The sequence below is a fragment of the Onychostruthus taczanowskii genome, unplaced genomic scaffold, assembly GCF_017590055.1.
Source record: "Onychostruthus taczanowskii isolate IOZ18803 unplaced genomic scaffold, ASM1759005v1 scaffold64, whole genome shotgun sequence".
NCBI classification, from domain to species: Eukaryota; Metazoa; Chordata; class Aves; order Passeriformes; family Passeridae; genus Onychostruthus; species Onychostruthus taczanowskii.
Window position 1 is genome coordinate 2,701,702 of NW_024504122.1, and position 18,974 is coordinate 2,720,675.

Here is an 18,974-nt window from a genome sequence, read left to right on the forward strand (position 1 = left end):
GTTATCCCCACCTGGAGGATGGACAGACCCCTCGAGGAGCGGCGTTCACTCACAGCTAGCCTCTGTCTGCAATGGGACGTGTAGGACACGGCAGGAATCACACACAGGACACTCACACTTGTGTGCATCACACACAGCACAGGACATGTGAAAAATGGGTATTTTATGATTGGCTTTTCGCAAACATGAAATTAATATTATAAGTGGTATGTCAGAAAGTTATGCTGTATTAATTTTCTTCAGTAGCGTGTTAAATATAGTTTTAGGTTATAACATAATGTTAAAACAGAAACTGTGCTATGTAAGATACTTTTTTTAAGATAGGAATGAGGTACTCCCACTGAGATAGCAGCCACAGGACACCTAAATCTTTCAGAGAAAAAGAATTTATTGCTCTCTTATCAGAAGAAACAAACTTCTCCCCACCTTACTCAGCCCTGAAGATACCATCAGGATTCAGAAGAAGAAGGTGACACTGACCAGACAGAATCCTTTGTTTGAATGGAATTTATGCATCATGTATGAGGTGTATGAATATGCAACAGGCTATTGTTTTTAAGGGTTAATCCTCTGTTAACATGGGTCCTTTTTTGGGCTTATTTTGTCCAGAAAGAGGTACCTGGACCGTCCATAACTCTTTGTTTTTATTGTCTCGTATTGTCCTAATCCTGATTTTCCAAATTTTTATTACTCTAATTATATTACTATTTTTATAACCATTCTATTACTATTAAAATTTTAAAAACAAGTGATTGGCGTTTTTCACAGCACACACACACGAGTGTTATAGTTTGGACAGACCTGTTCTTTTGAGCAGTCTGGAGGTGTGTGCTATCAGCGAGGTAGTCTTTGCCCTTGTTATGGTTTAACACAAGAGACATTTAGGGAAGTGATACAAAGTCTAACTACTAGAAAGCTAGACACATACCTTTTGAACTTACTTTACCTTTCTCCTAATCCTACCTCGCAACAAAAATAAGCACACTAGTAATTAACCAACACCAAACCCACCACACTCGTTATTACATTAACCAAGAAATCTCAACATTAATACAATCTCCAATTAACGAACCAAAACTGTTAAAAATAGGTTAAAAACTGCTGTAAAATAGTTGATAGATCTTTAAGCATGTACTGTTAATTTGGTTATTATATGTGTGCATGTGCAACCTGTAAAGTTATTCAGGGGACAGCGAGGAAGACAGTGAGCCTTCCTCTGAAGAGATCACCAAAAAGCCAGGAGACCCCTAGCAACAAATGGAGCATGCACTATGCAGTATAGTGACGTAGATTTCAAGAATTGAAAAGAGGAGGAGATTTACAGAAAAATATTGATGAATATGTAGTAGCATGCAGTATATAAGTTTCGTTTGGATTCCTTTGTTTTGTACGTGAGGCAGGGTGAGAATCCCTCCCCATTCCCTGGTCAGTTTTACTTATGCTTCGTACAAACCTTAATCATACTAATTAATCACTGCCAAATTTTTGTATTGTATTCATTTATATAAAATTGCTGCTCAATTAAAATTGCTGCTAAATTCAATTTTTTTGGTTATTAATTAGACATATAGAACTTCATTCATAACAGAAGGGACCTGGGGGTCCTGGAAAGTTGGATGTGAGTCACCATTGCCCTGGCAGCCAGGAGGGACTGCGTGTCCTGGGGGCCATCAGAATGGCCAGCCAGGCAAGGGAGGGGATTGTCCCACTCTGCCCTGCACTGGGGTAGCCTCACCATGAATGTTGTGTGCCGTTTGGGCACTGACATAAATAGGGCAGGAGGTCTTTCTCCTTTTCAATGCCTTTATTAAAGAGATTCAGCTCAGGTGGGGAGAAATCGACGGGTCGCGCCCACGCCGCCGCTGTCCCCAAGAGTGGCACGGAGGAGGAGGGTGATGCAGCTCTGTCCGCTGGTCTGCAGGCAGAGCTGGGGACTGCGTCCTCACGGGAGATTCGCAGATTCCTGCTTTTCAGTCCAACACTTCGGGTCCCCTCCTTATGGAACATCTCTTGAGGTCAGGGTGTGAAGCAAAAAGGATCCAAGCAGGTACTGGACTTCACGCCCATCCTTAGACATAACCTAGGATCCCCCAATTCTATATTGGTTCATTGTTTTTAGGGGTTTTCCAAGAAAACGGGAAAATTTTGGCGCGGTGCATTTCTCATTTGCGTACGTGGTCCCAGGCCACTCCTATTCTCCTGGGCTGCGTGTCCAGGTGTAGCTCCGGGGCAAGCACCAGGGAGGACAATGGCTAAATCACCAACCATTAACGGGCAATTAAAGAACTCTTTACAATTAAGCTAATTTAACAGCAACTGGTCCCACCGTTTTTTTTCTCTGTAACCTTAAATAAAAATAGGTATATTTTTATTCATAACAGGCACCACAGTGTAGAAAAGACATTAAGCTATCAGAGAGCATCCAGATGAGGGACATGAGGCTGGGGAAGGGAGGGGAAGCCTCACGAGGAGCGGCTGAGGGCCCTCTGTTCACCTTGGAGAAGACTGAGGGGAAACCTCGTTTCGGTCTTCAGCACCCTCATGGCGGGGCAGTGCAGGGGCAGGCACTGATCTCATCTCTGGTGACCAGGGACAGAACTCGAGGAAATGGCACAAAGCTGAGTCAGGGCAGGTTTAGGTTGGATATCGGGAAAAGGTTCTTAGCCAGAGGGTGGCTGAGCACTGGAAGAGGCTCCCCAGGGCAAACCTGACATAGTTCAAGGAGTGTTTGGATAACGCCCTCAGGCAGGCACAGGGTGGGATTGCGGGGGTGGCCTGTGCACTCGATGACCCCTGAGGGTCGCTCCCGGCTCGGGATATCGCCAGCTCGGCCGCGGGCCGCGCCCTCCCTCAGCGCGGGGCCGTCTCCGTGGCAACGTCGCCGTGACGTCATCCGCGCGGGCCGTGACGCGCAAGGGCCGCGCGGGCGCGGGGCGCGAGCGGCGGCGGGCGGGGGCAGCGCTGAGGGCTCCGCGGGACGGGAGCGGAGCGGCGGCATGGCCGGGCCGCACCTGCAGCAGCCCAGCTTCCTGCTGGTGAGTGCGGGGACACGGCCTCCTCCTGCTGGGGGAATGCAGCGCCGCGAGCCCGCGGGAATGGGCCGGGCCGGGCCGGGCCGGGCGGCAGCGGAGCGGTGTCTCGGTAGGCGCCGCTGTCCCGGCCCCTGCCCTCGGGTGTGAGGAATGCCGCGCCGGGAGCGGCGCTAGGCGGGATTCTCGCCGTCATGGCCGCGGTAAGTGCTGTCCTGCCCCGCAGCCGTGATCGGATTTCCCCTGTGCTTTGTGCCAGGCCACGCTGAAGGCGGATTGTGTCAACAAACCGTTTGCGCAGAGGTGCCGCGACCTGGAGACCGTCATCGAGGAGCTGCCCGCCAAGGTGAGCAGCCCCGGCTTCGTCAGAGCCTCGCTGCTTGGCAAGCTGCAGGGAAATTGGCTTTTTGTATTACTGTTTTCTGTGTTCCTCTCTGTCTTGTCAAGACAAACTGTCTGGAGCGGCCGGGAGGTGGTGGTGGGGCCACGTGGAGGTGTCCAGGGACTGGCACTCGGTGTGGAGGTGTCCAGGGAGTGGCACTCAGTGTGGAGGTGTCCAGGGAGTGGCACTCAGTGTGGAGGTGTCCAGGGACTGGCACTCAGTGTGGAGGTGTCCAGGGACTGGCACTCAGTGCCGTGGTCTGGTTGGCTCGGTGGTGTCTGGTCACAGGATGGACTTGATGATCTCAGCTCTTTTCCAGCCTAACTGATTCTGTGATTCTGGGTTTTGGGGGCCTCCAGTGAAACAGTGGGAATGCAGTGTTGCCAAGAATTGGGAACCTTTTTTAGTCATTAAAAGGTTGTTTCATTTCGCCGCCCTTCATTAATACCTTTCAGCCTCAGTTGATAAAGAAAACTTGTTTTTAAAATGTGGCAAATAACTGCAAGTGATCTGATGAGCATTGTTGTAACTTCAGTAGGATCAGCAATCAGGCTAGGTCTCCCATGATTGCCATGTTACAGTGCAATGTTTTGAATGGATGATTTGCCCAGTGATAACCCAGAAACAGACATAAATAAATGGCTGACATATCTTTGTGTGGTCTAGTACATGCAGTAGAGATTGTCCAAGTGAGGAATTGTGCACATTAATTCTTTGTCTCTGTTTGCCCTGAAGGAACTACATGGCATCTTCCCATGGCTGGTGGAAAGCATTTTTGGCAGCCTGGATGGCATCATCGTGGGCTGGAATCTACGCTGCTTGCAGGGAAGAACAAACCCTAATGAATATTCTGTGGCCTTGGATTTCCTGGATCCCAGGTAAACTCATTCCTTTCAGCACAGATTAAGAAATGGATTGGTGAACAAATGACCAGTGTTTGGCCTTTTTCCACTGTGCAAACCTAAGTTCACAGAAGTGAGGCAGCAGAGGGTATTGACCATGGGATTCACTCTCTGATGCTTGTTTGCAGTGGCCCGATGATGAAGCTGGTTTACAAACTCCAAGCAGAAGAGTACAGATATGATTTCCCAGTCTCATATCTTCCAGTGAGTAACTGAATAGTTTGTAAGAAGGGAATGTAGTTGCTGTGGAAGCTGTTGGAACTTTGCATGCACTTCGTACCTACATTTCAGTGTAGGCCAAGGTGTAGCCTCAGTGCTCCAGGTTTAGAGCAGACCCATTGCTTGAAATGGCTCTTGAGTGGAGGAGGAGAGTTCCCAGCCATAAAATCTCTAGGAGATTGTGGTTCTCAGCAGCTGGATATGTGTGTTCAGCCAAGAAAGCTGCACTGTGATTCTTCCTCTGTCCCCAGAGAGTTGTGTGGTTATTGGAAGTTGCAGGATCGAAAGTATTCTAAAGTTATCACAGAGCAGTGCCTTCCCTGTGCTGTGTGCCCGTGTGTTTGAAGTCTGACTGCTCTCCTGGATGTGAAGTGTCACATTTCCAACAAAAGTATTCATCTGCAGAGTTGTTTTGCTGTGTTTCTTCTATTGCTACTGTCTACATGCTACCTAGAAATTGGTTCAGATGGTCCTACAGGCTTTGACAAAAGGAAACCTCATTTAAATATATGGTAATTGCTGGTCCACAGCTCAATTACCTGGACAAAACCAGCAGCCAAACACCAATACCCTGCTGCTCCCACTCCAACTGAGAAAGTTACTGTAAAGGCTTTTTTAAAAAATACTGAATTTAAATTTTAAAAAAAATGAATACTCATTTCAGAGAGAAAGTGGAGAGTTCTCTAAAGACCCTGCATTTGGACATGGAACTGCTGCAATGCAATATAGTCACTGAGCTGAATGTAGAGATCATCCCAGAATGCTGGAATGCAGAATCCCACTATCTGAAAACAAACTTTGCAATATCCTGAGCACCCAGATTAATATTTCATTACTCTGTCTTTCAGGGCCCTGTGAAGGCTTCAATACAAGAGCAAGTTCTACCAGAATGCTCTTTATACCACAACAAAGTCCAGTTTCCTTCCTCTGGTGGTTTAGGTTTGAATTTGGCTCTTAGTATCCTTTTAATTGAAGAGTATCTAATTTTTTTTAAATATCTAAAACTGAGAGATCATGAGTGTTTTAGTTAAACATTTCTTATCTGTGTGGGGTAAGTCATGGTCATGCTGAAGAGTTTGGGCTGACTAGAAATGTTTAGATTACAATTTAAAATAAATGTGTCCTCATAAACCCTTGTTGGAGGAATTTCTGGCCTTAATCAAGTCAACAACAAAATTCCCAGTGTTTCTGAGCAGAGCCTGTATTTCACAATTTTTGTTTTTGTAATTGCTTGTAGTTTATGCAATATGGTGGGAAAAGGGCACGTTCACTTTGCAGCTAGAGTACTTTTGGAAGCAGTGTAGCTGTGCTGGTTTCCGTTTGCAGCAGTCAGATGTACCAAGAGTAGCACAAACACACTTTGCCACACAGAGAACACCTCAATTACCAATGTTTCAGCCAGCTGGAGAGCAAGAAGCCAAGGCTGAATTTGCTCAAAAGCTCTAGCAAGCTAGAGCTTTTAGCATTGACAAAATACAAAGGTAGTGTCTGTTCAGCATCTCCCAATATCTAACAACTGTACCTGGTTTTTATTATGTGATCCTTAACTCTGTTCTTCCAGATCCATTTGAGTATTACATGTTTTACTTTGCAATCAGTTTGATTACTCAGAAGGTAAGTACCTTTTGTGTTTTTCCCCTTAAAATAGTACTGGCCTTTCTCCTTAATTCTCTTAAGAGCCTTCTGGGATGCTGTGTAGCTAAATTAACAGCAGTTTCATCTGTTCTGTTGGAAGTTGTTATTGCTTTGGTTCACTTGGTGATCCAAGACTGGATAAAAAACAAAATACCCACCTTGGATACACCAGTAAGCAGTCTCATGGCAGCAGGGAGCAGGCAGTGGATTCCAAATGTTTTCTCTCCTCCTGTACCCAGTAAGGGTTTCTCTACAGTCAGAACCACAGCTTGGTGCCGTGGGCTGTGGTTATTTGGTTCCTCTGCTCTGAGGTTATTTGGTTACCTGTCTTGTGCTTGGTTACAGTCATTGCTGCAGCAGCCTTCTCTGACAGCTCATTTTCCTTTGCTCCAAGGGATCTTTGCTGCCAGTTCACCCTTTCTAACCACTGGGCTTCTGCTTTTTTATGCTGAGGGGGTCTGGCATCCCTCCCCAACACTGGCTTAAAGCAGCAGTGTTTAACCCCAGGTACATCCTGTGTGTCTCTTACAGAACTCACCTGTCACCCATCATGTCAGCCCTTCCAACAGTGCTTATTTCATCCTGGTGGACACGTACCTCAAGTGTTTCCTGCCCACAGAAGGAAGTGTCCTTCCCCCACCTTCTTCAAATCCTGGGGGAGCCATCCCTTCCCCTACTCCCAGGTAATGGCTCCAGTGTTAGGGGGGAGTTGTGGGGACAGTGCAGGCAAAATATGGCTTGTTGGAACAAGATCAAACGGGTAGAAAACACCTCCACACTTCATCTGTATGTAGTTATTACTTAGGAACAGTGTTGCAGTGTTTGGTTATAGCTAGAGTTCAAGTGATTAATAATTAGAGGAAGTTGCAGAAGTTTGAAATGTGTAATCAATTATGCAGTTTGAAAGACTGTTTTAAAGTGTATAAAATACTGATTCAAAGCAATGATGCATCCCTACATCCCCCTGTACTGCAGCCAGCCCTCCTGACTTGTGTAATTGCATGCATTTGTCCTCCAAGGTCCCCAGCAGTGCCCTTCTCCTCCTATGGCATGCACCACACCAGCCTGCTGAAGCGGCACATTGCCCACCAGCCCTCTGTGAACGCTGACCCAGCCTCCCAGGAGATCTGGAGATCAGAAACACTGCTTCAGGTACCTGGCATTTAAGGAAGGAAATGCCCTGCAACATTTTTTTCTGCTCACTGAGGGATCTCTTCTTTTTAAAGCAGAGGCAGATAGGCCGGTGTGCAGTGCAGCTGTTGCTTCCTGTTTATGCCACAAAAAAACACTGTGAAGCTGTTAAGTTGTAGCTTAGAAAGGCACATAGCATCTTTTCTTAGACTAAGGATCTAACAACTGATCTCAGGCATTTGAGTATTTTTTTTTTCTGGAAAAGTTTCTGCATCTGATTTTCTTTTTTAAATCTTACACCAGTTCTATGCTCTATGCAAAGGCAAAGGTTAAACACAGCCAAGTTGGATATCAAGGGATGATAATGAACAAATTATCAGGGAAGGAAAAGGAAATCTGGATTTAGCAGTTACTCTGAAACAAGTTCCTATCATGTTGCTGAGCTGACTAATTGATGCCTGGCAGGTGCTAAGAGTTTGTCATCTCAGCCATTGGCATGGTGACCTGAAACATCTTGAAGAGGTGCTGTCTGTTTGCCAGTACTTAGTACCAGCTTAGTTTTCAAGTTGTATACTGTGGTCTGCCTTACACTTATCTTCTGACTGACTGTGTGGGATTACTTCTCTTTCCCTAGCTGAGAAAATATTTGTTTTGCAGATCTTTGTTGAAATGTGGCTTCATCACTATTCACTGGAAATGTATCAGAAAATGCAGTCCCCTCACGTCAAGGTAACAGTTTGTACTGCACTCGTGAGCATCACCTGGTGGTTGAGCTCTTACCTTGGGGTAAATCTCCTGTTCTGTGCAGAATATATTTTTGTATATCAGTCCAAAGGAACGAAATAACTTACCAGAGTATCTACATAAGTGTGCCAAGTTGATAATCCAGTTACAAAGAATGTTGTGAATAAGTGTGTCATCCAGATTTGCCTTCATTGCAGAAGTTGTGTTAGTTTTGTTCTGGTTTTTGTTTCTTTTTTTTTTTTTTTTTGTTGAAGATGAGTTTGTGGGATGGTCACAACAATCTGAACATCAATACACTAATCAAAGTACTAATGATTGAGAAGATCAAAGTATTAATGATTGAGAAGATGCCACTTTAAAACCGTTGTGTTAAATCCCACTGGGGCAACATGACTGCTAAAAATAGCCAAAATTGATTTCCAGCAGAGATAGCAACTGTTACTGAAATACCAATTAGTAATTTCTAACATCCATAACCATTTCTAGCCTAAATCCAAATTTTAAAAAAATCTTTCTAAACTGCTATTTTTGTTTCATGTTCCAAAAGATGCTTTTCACCATAACGGTGTCAGAAGCAGTTCTGTAGCTACAGAATTTGGATTATCTGACAAGCTCTTGCTCAGATAATACACTGTTGTAAGCAGTTTGTGGTGGCCTGTTCAGTAACAAACTACTGCATGTAAGAAGTAAGTAAGTGTTGGGGAGGCTAAGATTGAAGGCATTATAAATGTAAAGGGAATTTGAAGGAGAAAATACTGATCCTCTGAATTCCCTCTGGGTCACAGTGGGACTTTCATAGAAGGGGAGAGAAATAATAAAAGCTACTCAGGATTTATTCCTGTGTGGAAGTGCAATATGGGAGTTGACTGAAAAATTCTAATCCTTCACTCCACAGGATATGGAATAAACCACATTTATATTTTGCTAGGGAAAAACATTGGAGAGCTGAAATGTGATGGGTTTTGTCTTTTATTCTCAAAGTTGAGGTCAAAATGCAAACTCACTAATGTTGCAAAGTCTCCACTTGGGACTCCCAGCAGCATGGCTGTGCACCTGTGATGGAAAGGCTTTGCTTGAAGTACCTTTGGTCTGTCTGTCTGTCCAGTCTCTGTGCATCAAGCGCTGTGCTTAGGCCAGAAATGATGATTGCTTTAAACTTCTCTCCTCTGTTCACCCTCTGTATTTCAGATGCTTTCTTCTAGCACTAGGGAGCAGCAGTTGCAGACAATGACTCTCCACGTTATGGTGGAGTAGGGCCTAGGTAGAGCTTACAGTTCTGTGAAATCAGCACTTCAGGATCCTCCACAAGGTGTGTTGAGCCACAACCTGAGGCCATAACTCCCTCCTGGTATTTTAGTTTCATTTTTGATGGGAAGTAATCATGAACATGTAAAATAGGAAGTCTTCCTCTTTGGGGGGGTGGAACAGTGGAATGGGGGACTGGAATTCCCCATGAGATACATAAATTGGATGAAGGATCTCTCCTGCAGGACTGAGGAAAGGTTCCAGATAGCTGAGGGCAGGACTGTTCATTAGCCTGTGATGCTTAAACTGAACTTTGTAGACTGGGTGGGCTGAGGGAGAGCAGTCTGCCTTGTAGTTCCTCAGATGAGGAAGTAGAACATCCAGAAGTGTAAGTTCTGTTTTAACACAAGCATTAAAGACCTTGACTGGAAACCCAAGATGGCCCTATACCTTATTCTTAAAATTATTGATAATTATGAAGGATCACTTGATTGCATTTAGCCTTCTGTGTGTTTGGTAGGAAGGGTAGTTAGTGACCATTCAGTGCTGGATCTAGAGCTTTTGGCCATCAGTGATTTGAAATGGCTGCATATCTGTTTTGGAAGGTGGGATGAGGTTCTGCAGAACTTGCTCACTCTTTGTCCAGCAGCCAGATTTGTTTGCTTTCGTGGGCCAAGACAGATCTCAGATAAGTAACTTCCCTGAGAAGGAGAGTCATAGATTTTTCCCTAAGCCTTGGTAATGTCATCACAGACTTCCTTTTATAAGTAGAAGGCAGTGGAATGGGAATGAATAGTAAACAATTTCTTTTGAGAAGATACACATTACAGCTTTGAATTTTTCTTGGGTCTGCTGTGAACCTGAGGTTGATGCTATTTGCTATGCTGTCATTGTTTTCCCTTTTAATTCAACTATTTTCCAATTCTTTTGTCTGTTTGTTTTTTCTCTCTCTGATGATCTAGAGTCCAAGTGTGCAGCATCTTTTTTCCTATTCCCTTCTGCTGTTAACACAAGAAACACTTAAAAGAAGTAATTTGATAAAACTTTATGTAATGCTTCCTGACCTTCCAATGCCAGGTGTTCAGCCCCCAGCACTGCATGTGGAACACCCATGAAAATCCAGGGGGTTGCAGGTTCCTGTGGCAGGGGAGTCAGTTTGGAAGCAGACAATCTGCCCAAGCTCCTGGGGAGCCTGCAGTAACAATCCTGCCACTCCAAGGGTGTGAAACCAAAAGCTGCCAAACTGTCGGCAGAGGAGATGGGGTAGAGGCTGTTTAAAGACAGCAGAGGTGTGATCTGGAGAGTTAGTTTAGATGCCTGACAACAGTCATTGGGGTCTGTGTAGTGTACATTTTTTGTTTTATGTTTTTTCATTAATTTCATACATGTGTGTCACTGTTGCTACAGTATCCTCTTCACTGTCATAGTCAGAAAATAATGGTCAGGTTCCAGGTTCTTCCTTCAAGAAGGAATCTGGCTGAGGCTTGCAGAGACTTCAGTGTTATGGCAAAGTGCCTTTTACATCAGCATATAGTACTGGGCTGGGCATGTCTTTGCCTTTTTAGATGTGTAATGTTTCCCTCACAGCAAAAGTAATTTCCTCTTTTGAGGAAATTCACAAGACCTGCAGCCTTCCAAATGGCCTTTAACTAGAGAGAAGACACTGGATTTCTCAGGCCAGGAAAGTCCCATTTGAGTTTCTTCCACATACAAACTGTGCTTCTGCAGCAGAACAGGAAGAAATGACCAAGTTTTCAAAATAGATGTAAAAAAGCTTGCAGAATATTGCTCTCTTAGTCCATTTTTAATAAACAGTGTGTAAATCCTTGTTGCTGCAGTTCAGTTCACTTCTGAAACTGGGAATTTATTTGGCAAAAGCTCCATATCCCCCACCAGTCCTTGCTCTGAGCTCAGCAAAGAGAACAGTCAGTTTTTTGACACCTGCTCCCAGTTGTATTTCCAAGTTGACAAAGGATAAGAAATACTATGGAATCAATCTACTGAGCACCAGAAAAAAGAGGATACTGTGGCTGCAGTTGTTACTGTGATATGTTGTCCCTGACTGTATTTGTGATGTTCATTTTTCCCCCCACCCTTCTTCCTTGGGCTCATTCTCACTTTTTTTTTCTCTTGCTCTCTTCTCTCCTTTTTTCCCTCCCCCCTTCCTTTTTGTTTCTGTTGTCTCAGCTGGAGGTTCTCCACTACCGACTCAGTATCTCCAGTAAACACCACGGTAGTCCTGCCCAATCCAGCTACCAGGCCCTCCACGCATACCAAGTATTACCATCTTTTCATTTGGTTTCCTTTTTAAGAATCTTGTTCCATCATATAATCTGCGAAGTGTATTGGTGCTGGCTGTACAGCAGCTCCTTCTGCCAAGGTGTGGTTTTGTAGTTGGAGAACATTGCATTGAAATTCACCAAATTGTTCAGTGAAACAGATACTGAGAGATATTAGTAAAGGTCATGGAGAAAAGAGTTAAACTCTAGCATGTTATGAGCACTAATTGGAAACTCTGTTTCTAGAGATGCATTCTTGCAATGTAAGACTTACCAGCTATGCTGTTTTTTGGCACCAAAGCTGTCTCCACCAATGGCAGATTTCTGCCTCTCACACAATAGTCATTTAAGCAAACCTTGCGTGGAAGAAAAGATCAGAATTTGCATGGCTGTCACCCAGATTAAGGTAGGTAACATCTGGGGGTTTTTAGCCAAGGAAATGTCATTGGATAATACTAAATTTGTGGTGGCAATGTCAATTTGGCTGTCCACTTTTGCAAAAGCACAAGTGGTACATTTGCAGATTGTTCAGGAAATGTGCATGCGAAAACATTCCTGTTGGAACAGATTGCTGATTCCTCTTTTCCTACTTCAGCCCTTTATTCATTGGGTCTTCATTTTGGGAATGGGGAGGGCTGAGCTTATGTACTATAAAGCTCTTTAGCACTACATGGCATTTCCCTGCTCTTTAATCCTTTTTTTGTTTTAATTAAGTGCTACGATATCTGAAGGTGCTGTTTAGAAAGGAACACAGAAAATACTACTTTAAATCTTTTTTACTGTTATATTTATTTAATTACTGTATTAAGAATTAACAATGGCACACGTCCATTTTGTACGAAAAGGTTTGACAACAAAAACACTTGTGGGGAAAAGTAGTTTTTAAACCAGTGATGATCATAATGGTAGTGATCCAGGCTAAGAAGAAATTGTAAGAACTGCTATGTGGAGAAACTGCTAACATCACCCAAAATGCTGTACTGAAATAGGGTGGTTTTGTAAATTCCAAAGGTACCTTCAGTGGGGGCTTGGGATTTTTAAAACTGCACCCTTTCAAGACCTGTAGCAGAGTACTCAGCCTCTCTAATTGCTGTGGAGATCCTGGTCCAAACTCCAAGGACCACACAACTTCTTGGAGTTCTACCTTCTTGCATAAACTTATCAGGACTGTAGAAAATGTGCTGATACAAGTTGGAGCTGTCAAAAATAAGCCCAGCCTTCATTAGAGCTGGTAGAAGTTTAACCCTCTCAGAAGAGTCCCAGGTCTGGCTGCACTGCAGGACTGTGTCTGTCATGGAGCCTGGAGTGAATGGCACAGTGTATTCAAAATCTTAGAGAGTGTAAAAAGGCATCTGCTTTGCCTCAGGCATTGCTGAGGAAGGACACACAGACATAGACACACCCTCCCTGCCTCAAGCACTGGAAACTTCTTGCAGCTAATCCAATACACCTTTCCAGCACTTTCCATTGTATTTGCAGCTGTAACTTACATTTCATGTACATTAATCTCAGCTTTTGTGAAACAGAATACAAATTTCAAAGTCTGCCTTCAGTGGTGGTAGAGCAGATGACAGCAAAGGAGTTTGTGCTTTGAACCAGCACTTCTGTGCCTCGTTCACCTCCCTGCTGTGTCACACACTCACTTCTCATTAGTAACAGCGCTGTGGCTCACCCTCACTCCCTGTGCTGCTCCCACCCAGGCTGTTCTCCCCCTGAGGGTGTTGGAACCAACAGGATCTCACAGGACTCAAAACAGTTCCTGTTCTTACTGTAACTGTCTAGGATTGTTCTCTCCTGTAAGGCCGATGAGTACCAGCATAGGAAGGAGAACTCAGTACAGCCGGCCATGGGTATAAGCAAAGGACCTGCTGTGCTTCTGCAGCAAGGAACTTGTAGCCATAATGAAAGGCTGAATATTCTTTTTTCAGAAAAGGGTAAGTCAAAATCTACAAGTTATTCTGCTCTTTAAAGCTAGCCCAAAATTCAGTGCATTAGAGTACTGTAGATAACTTTTCTTACAACTTAAATATGCTGCTGTTTCTTAGTGAACTGATGGCAGAAGATCGATGCAGCTTGTCCTGGGGAGCAAACCTGTCCAAAATCAGGTGGCACCAAACTATGGTGAAGAACCTAGAAGGAAAAGAGCATTTCCTGTATTTTGATCTGAGAATATAATTTTCCTGAATTCCCTGGACATTTAGCAAATGACACTCATTAGGTGCCTGTCTTTTGCTTTGAGTGTAGGAGTCATTCAAGCCCACTGAAGAGCATGTGCTGGTGGTAAGACTGCTTGTGAAACATCTGCATGCTTTCAGCAACAGCCTGAAGCCAGAGCCTCTCTCCCCTTCAGCCCACTCCCACACAGCCAGCCCACTGGAGGAGTTTAAAAGGTTGGTACATGAGCATGTCTCTGAAATGTACAGAACTGAAAAGCTGAGCTTTCTCCATGAAAGTCTCATCTTTCTTTGAGAGGTTGAATTCGGCTGTTTCGATGCTAAATACAGAAGTACATTATTAAAAGTATATGAGAGCTAATGGATTATGTTTCTCACATTCTCTGAGGGAGGGCAGCTTCAGCTGCAGCTATTGCACTAGTCTATAGAGAAAAGAAAATGCTACCAGAGGATTCTGGTCAAAGTTAGTTTAGTATTTGGTAATTAATGTCAGTTGAAATTCAATGGCTTGAAGTAGTTTCAGTTAAAAAAGAACAAGTTTTGCTCAGTTCTTTCTCTATTTGCATTTGTGAAAGTGTGTTGGGTTGTTGGTTGGTAGGGTTGGGTGTTTAATTTTTAAGATTGGCTGCCAGTTTGTACACGACTTCTTTGAATCTTTTTGCAGGGTTGTGATTCCTCGGTTTGTCCAGGAGAAGCTTTATATCTTTTTGCAACACTGTTTTGGCCACTGGCCTCTGGATGCCTCTTTCAGAGCAGTATGTACTTGCTTCTCCACTTAGTCTGTACTCAACAGAACTAATTATTAGTTATTAAAACTAGTTATTAGTTATTGCTCTTTAGCAGCTGTTTCTTGGTCTTTACATCTCTTTTCTAGACCAGTAGAATTCTTTCTATAACAAATAAATAAATAATTAACAAAAAACCCTTCCTGCCTTCCTTTCCAAAGAAGTATTGGCACTCAAGTGTGTTTATGTGGGGTTTTGCCTAGGTTCTTGAGATGTGGTTGAGTTACCTGCAGCCCTGGAGGTACGCGCCCGAAAAGCCCCCGCAAAGCACAGAGCCTTTGCCTCGCAGCGTCTCGGAGAAGTGGTGAGGAGGGGAGCAGCTGGGACTGACCTGAGCCAAACCTCAAGGAGATCCTGAGTAAAATAGCAGGATTTCAGGAACTATGCACCAACCTGAGTTAAATTTCTGTATAAGACTAGAGAATGATTTCTTAGAACACTAGTTTTTGCTTTGAGAATATTCTTTTGTCTCAGTGTAAATTTACCATCTTTCCAGAGACAGTGTAAAACATTCCCTTTGTGGCTTATTTGGTAGTAGACAAAATAACACTTCTTTAAATAGCTGTACTCATAAGTCCTGTACTCACTTTGGCAGGGCTGCCTTCATTCAAGAGAACCTGCTCATGTATACCAAGCTGTTTGTGGGATTTCTGAACAGAGCTCTTCGGACAGATTTGGTCAGTCCAAAAAATGCCCTCATGGTGTTCCGAGTAGCTAAGGTCTTTGCTCAGCCCAATCTAGCTGAAATGATCCTGAAAGGTAAAAGGATATTTTTACATCTTGTGTTGTTCTGTCTCAGTCTTTCTTCACAATAGTCACGTCTCATCTCAGGAGCACTGAGGTGCACTTCTCTCCCATTTTTCATGCTATTTCGCCATTCAGAAGTCTGTCTTCACTAATGTTTGTCAATTGATTTAGTAAGTCTGCAGTTCTCATATAATCACCACAGATGGCATTTCACAATTTTTCTTTTAAAGAACCCAATACAATTGTAAATTTTTCTTATGCTGCATTATATGGTCTGCATTAAATGCACGCTGGCATTTCTGTTCTGGGCACAGAGATGTAAATAATGAACACTAATTAGGGCCTCCTTCCCCTCAGAACTCTCTCTCTAAATAAAGTTGCCCAGCAGCCTTAAGGCAGCTGGACCTTCTCCAGCAAGACCAGTATTATGTAACCATCTTCAGTGCTTTTTTTCAAATTCTAGGAGAACAGTTATTCCTGGAGCCAGAACTTGTGATTCCCCACCGTCAACACCGACTTTTTATGAGCCCCACTCTTGGTGGGAGTTTTTTGTCATCACGGTCTCCAGCTGTTACAGATGCCTCATTTAAGGTGAAGAGTCATGTTTACAGCCTGGAAGGACAGGACTTCCAGTATAAACAGATGTTTGGCACAGAAGTCAGGAATTTGGTAAGCAACAAGTTCCTTTGCACCTGCCTTTCTACTGTGACAGATGTTTCTCAGTGCTGAGCATCCATGTCAGAACTTAAAAGTAGAAAACTTCACACCCTGCATTACTGAATAGTTTAGTTTGCTGCCAGTGAGTTCTGGACCCTGTGGGGTCTCAGTCCAGCACAGCTGCAAAAAATCTGCTTCTCTGATAAATAATAAGTTAATGTAGCAGTTTGCTGCCTTGGAGCAGTATATGGTATTTCCTCTCAAACATGCTTACTGTGATCTTCTGACTGATCAGTACCTACCAGCAGCTCAGACAAAAGCAGCAGGAAAAAGAAAAAAAAGCAGCTGGAGAACTTAAGCAGCTCTGAGGTTTCTTAAATACTTCAACAGAACTGCCTATGCCCTATTGGAAATCCAGCTAACAGCACAAATCCATATGCACTAAGGGAGTGAGTTTGCTGGGACTGCTCTCACTTTCAGCTATCAAGGCAGTTTTATCCCTGTGTTGATGCTTAGTAGTCCTTTATCTTTGTCTCACACAATTTTTTTTCTCTGTTTTAGGTGTTAAAACTGGCCCAGTTAATTTGTCAGGCACAGCAGACAGCAAAGTCCATATCAGACCACTCTGCAGAGACAATGGCCAGCCAGTCCTTCTTCTCGTGGTTTAGGTTCACACCATCTGATGTGAATGGTTCCTACACAGGCAATGACCTTGATGAAATTGGGCAGGACAGCATCAAAAAAACAGATGAATACTTGGAGAAGGCACTGGAATATTTGTGCCAGATCTTTAAGGTAAGTAACATCTTTCTAAGAACTTGGCAGCAAGAACAAGAGTCAGGATTTGTCAAATGTACATCTGTGTCTCTTGTACTGTGTGGGGTCACACAGCTGTCCAGAGACCTTGCTAGTAAATTCTAACATCTTCTCAAGCTTCAAAACCCATTTTCAGTGTAGATGGAGGTAGGTGTTCTGAATTTTTAAGTATCAAACCTTAAGTGATGACTCTTTTGGACTGTAATTTATACCAAACTTGCTTATACCAAGGCTGTCCTCTTGTTTGCACACAGGCAGTTTTAAAAACTCTCCCATATCTTCTAAATGTAGAGCTGTAAAAATACAACTGCAGCTATGGATGAACTGTTAAACTTAAAAATAACAGATTAATTTCTCTGCAGCAACACTCCCTTGTACAGACTTGCCCTAGGAGACAGCTCTTTGATACTCTTTGGGAGCTAAGGGAGATAAAAGCCAGAGCACTCATCTAGAATTGGACAAGCAAAGCTGGAGAGGTTTATCTCATTTTAATGTCTAACTGAGGTGCTCTTAAGCAGTTCTTGGTATCTGAGCTGGCTGTCAAAGACTTCCAATGCTAATGAGTTTAAATTAAGCAGGGGGTGGATCAAACACCTGCTTTAGAACTGCGTTGTTCTTGTGTAGCTGAGTGAAGCCCAGCTGACCCAGATGATGATGAAGTGTGGGACAGCTCAAGATGAGAACGGAAAAAAACAGCTTCCAGACTGCATTGCAAGCGAGAACGGCCTCATCCTTACACCCCTTGGCAGGTACCAGGTGAGAGAAAAACAATTCCTTATCGCTGCCTGGGCTGTTCTTGAAAAAACAAGCTCTCCTTGTATGACAAAGAGAAATGCAACTTACCCTGGGGCTAAGAGAGGTGCCAGTAAAAAGGTGTTTCAGGCGGGAGCTGCAAGCTGAGCTGTTCCTTTTCCCATTTGTAGATCATAAACGGCTTACGCAGGTTTGAGCTGCAGTACCAAGGGGACACCGAGCTCCAGCCCATCCGCAGCTACGAGAGCGCTGCTCTGGTGCGGCTCCTGTTCCGCGTGTCCTCGGCGCTCAACGAGAGGGTGAGCACAGCGCTGCCTCCTCCCGGCCTTCCCCTGCACAGCCCTGTTCTACCCCGCTGCACCCCCGGGACACTTCCTTTGTTCTTACTCCTCTTCACTGTGGTCTAGATGGGTATTTTCTAGCAGTATGAGGCCTGATTCTCTACCTCTAATTCTGCTTTTCCTACACAAAGCATTGCAAATGTGATTTATTAAGGGACTCATGGTTGATGAACAGGGGAGTAACAGAATGAATGCTTCTAAACAGGAAAAGCAAATTCTTTTTAGGTATGAAAACACAAGGCAAGTCTGTGCTAAGACAGTTCTGCTGTTTAACAGTGCAGTTTGATCTCTGCATTAAGAAAATCATAAAATAAGTTACTTTATGACAGCATTTGCAGGAGGACACTAACTTTTAAATGCATCTTCCCTCAGTTTGCTGATCAGATGGAAGTGCTTTGCTCCAGGGACGATTTTGTTGGCAGACTGTGTCGCTACCACCTGACCAACCCCCAGCTCGTACAGAAAATCAGGTACAGCCCCGTGGTGAGGGACAGAACGAGCCAGAACTGGGGACCCAGGATCAGTCTGAGGTTTCTGGCCAGCTACAGGACTCTGATCTCTTTGCTGATGATCTACTTCCTTGCATCCTGGTTTTATGTCGGGCCAGTTGGCTGCACATTCATTATCCTAATTGGATATTTTCTTTATGCTGTAATAATGACTTTTTTCTTCGAAGGATGGAAACCACATGAACACTAGTTTCCTCTTCCTGGCTTCTAGAAATAAATGTTTTAAGGATGAGCCCGAGATTCCATGACTAAAATGTTTTAATTATATCAGCTCTTCCTAAAATATTTTTTAATACTAAAGTTAATGAAGTTTTATAAACATTGATGTGGCCTTGTAGAGATAATCAATGTAAATTTTATTTTTATAAAACTCTTCCTGTACACTCGAGTGATTATGTTGTTTGGATTTTCTTTTTGAGGGGAGAAGAATGAGCCATGAGTATTTATAAAACTGAGTCATGCCACAGGTGTATCCCATCACTGACCTCTTGACCAGTTCTTCCAGTTCACTGAGGACAGGAAGGATGTGATCCATGAGACACAGAGCCTTTTATGATTTTTTGTCCCCTAACCTTCACAGCGTGTGAGTTTTCACTTACCACAGAACATAGCAACCCTCATCCCAT

At 43.7% G+C, this 18,974-nt stretch overlaps 1 protein-coding gene across 2 annotated transcripts; it reads left to right on the forward strand.

Annotated features, from left to right (window-relative positions):
• Positions 1-2,926: 2,926 nt before the first annotated feature.
• SMPD4 (sphingomyelin phosphodiesterase 4) lies at positions 2,927-18,874 on the forward strand. 2 transcript variants are annotated; one of them, XM_041420410.1, is made up of 19 exons: positions 2,927-3,035; positions 3,289-3,375; positions 4,147-4,289; positions 4,442-4,517; positions 5,381-5,489; positions 6,094-6,146; positions 6,699-6,850; positions 7,187-7,319; positions 7,956-8,027; positions 11,475-11,564; positions 13,811-13,956; positions 14,405-14,495; positions 14,729-14,829; positions 15,121-15,284; positions 15,736-15,941; positions 16,491-16,724; positions 17,370-17,501; positions 17,669-17,797; positions 18,212-18,874. In XM_041420410.1, the coding sequence occupies exons 1-19, from the start codon at positions 2,997-2,999 to the stop codon at positions 18,536-18,538; spliced, it is 2,484 nt and encodes an 827-aa protein (XP_041276344.1). In that variant the 5' UTR covers positions 2,927-2,996; the 3' UTR covers positions 18,539-18,874. The 2 variants fall into 2 exon arrangements, with proteins under 2 accessions (XP_041276344.1, XP_041276345.1); XM_041420411.1 differs by lacking the exon at positions 11,475-11,564 and adding an exon at positions 11,868-11,972.
• The last annotated feature ends 100 nt before the right edge of the window (positions 18,875-18,974 follow it).

Coding starts and splice junctions, on each gene's coding strand:
- SMPD4 (XM_041420411.1), top strand. CDS start 2,997: ATGGCCGGGCCGCACCTGCAGCAGCCCAGCTTCCTGCTG. Junction 3,376..4,146: donor TCGAGGAGCTGCCCGCCAAG/GTGAGCAGCCCC, acceptor TTTGCCCTGAAG/GAACTACATGGCATCTTCCC. Junction 5,490..6,093: donor AGGTTTGAATTTGGCTCTTA/GTATCCTTTTAA, acceptor CTGTTCTTCCAG/ATCCATTTGAGTATTACATG.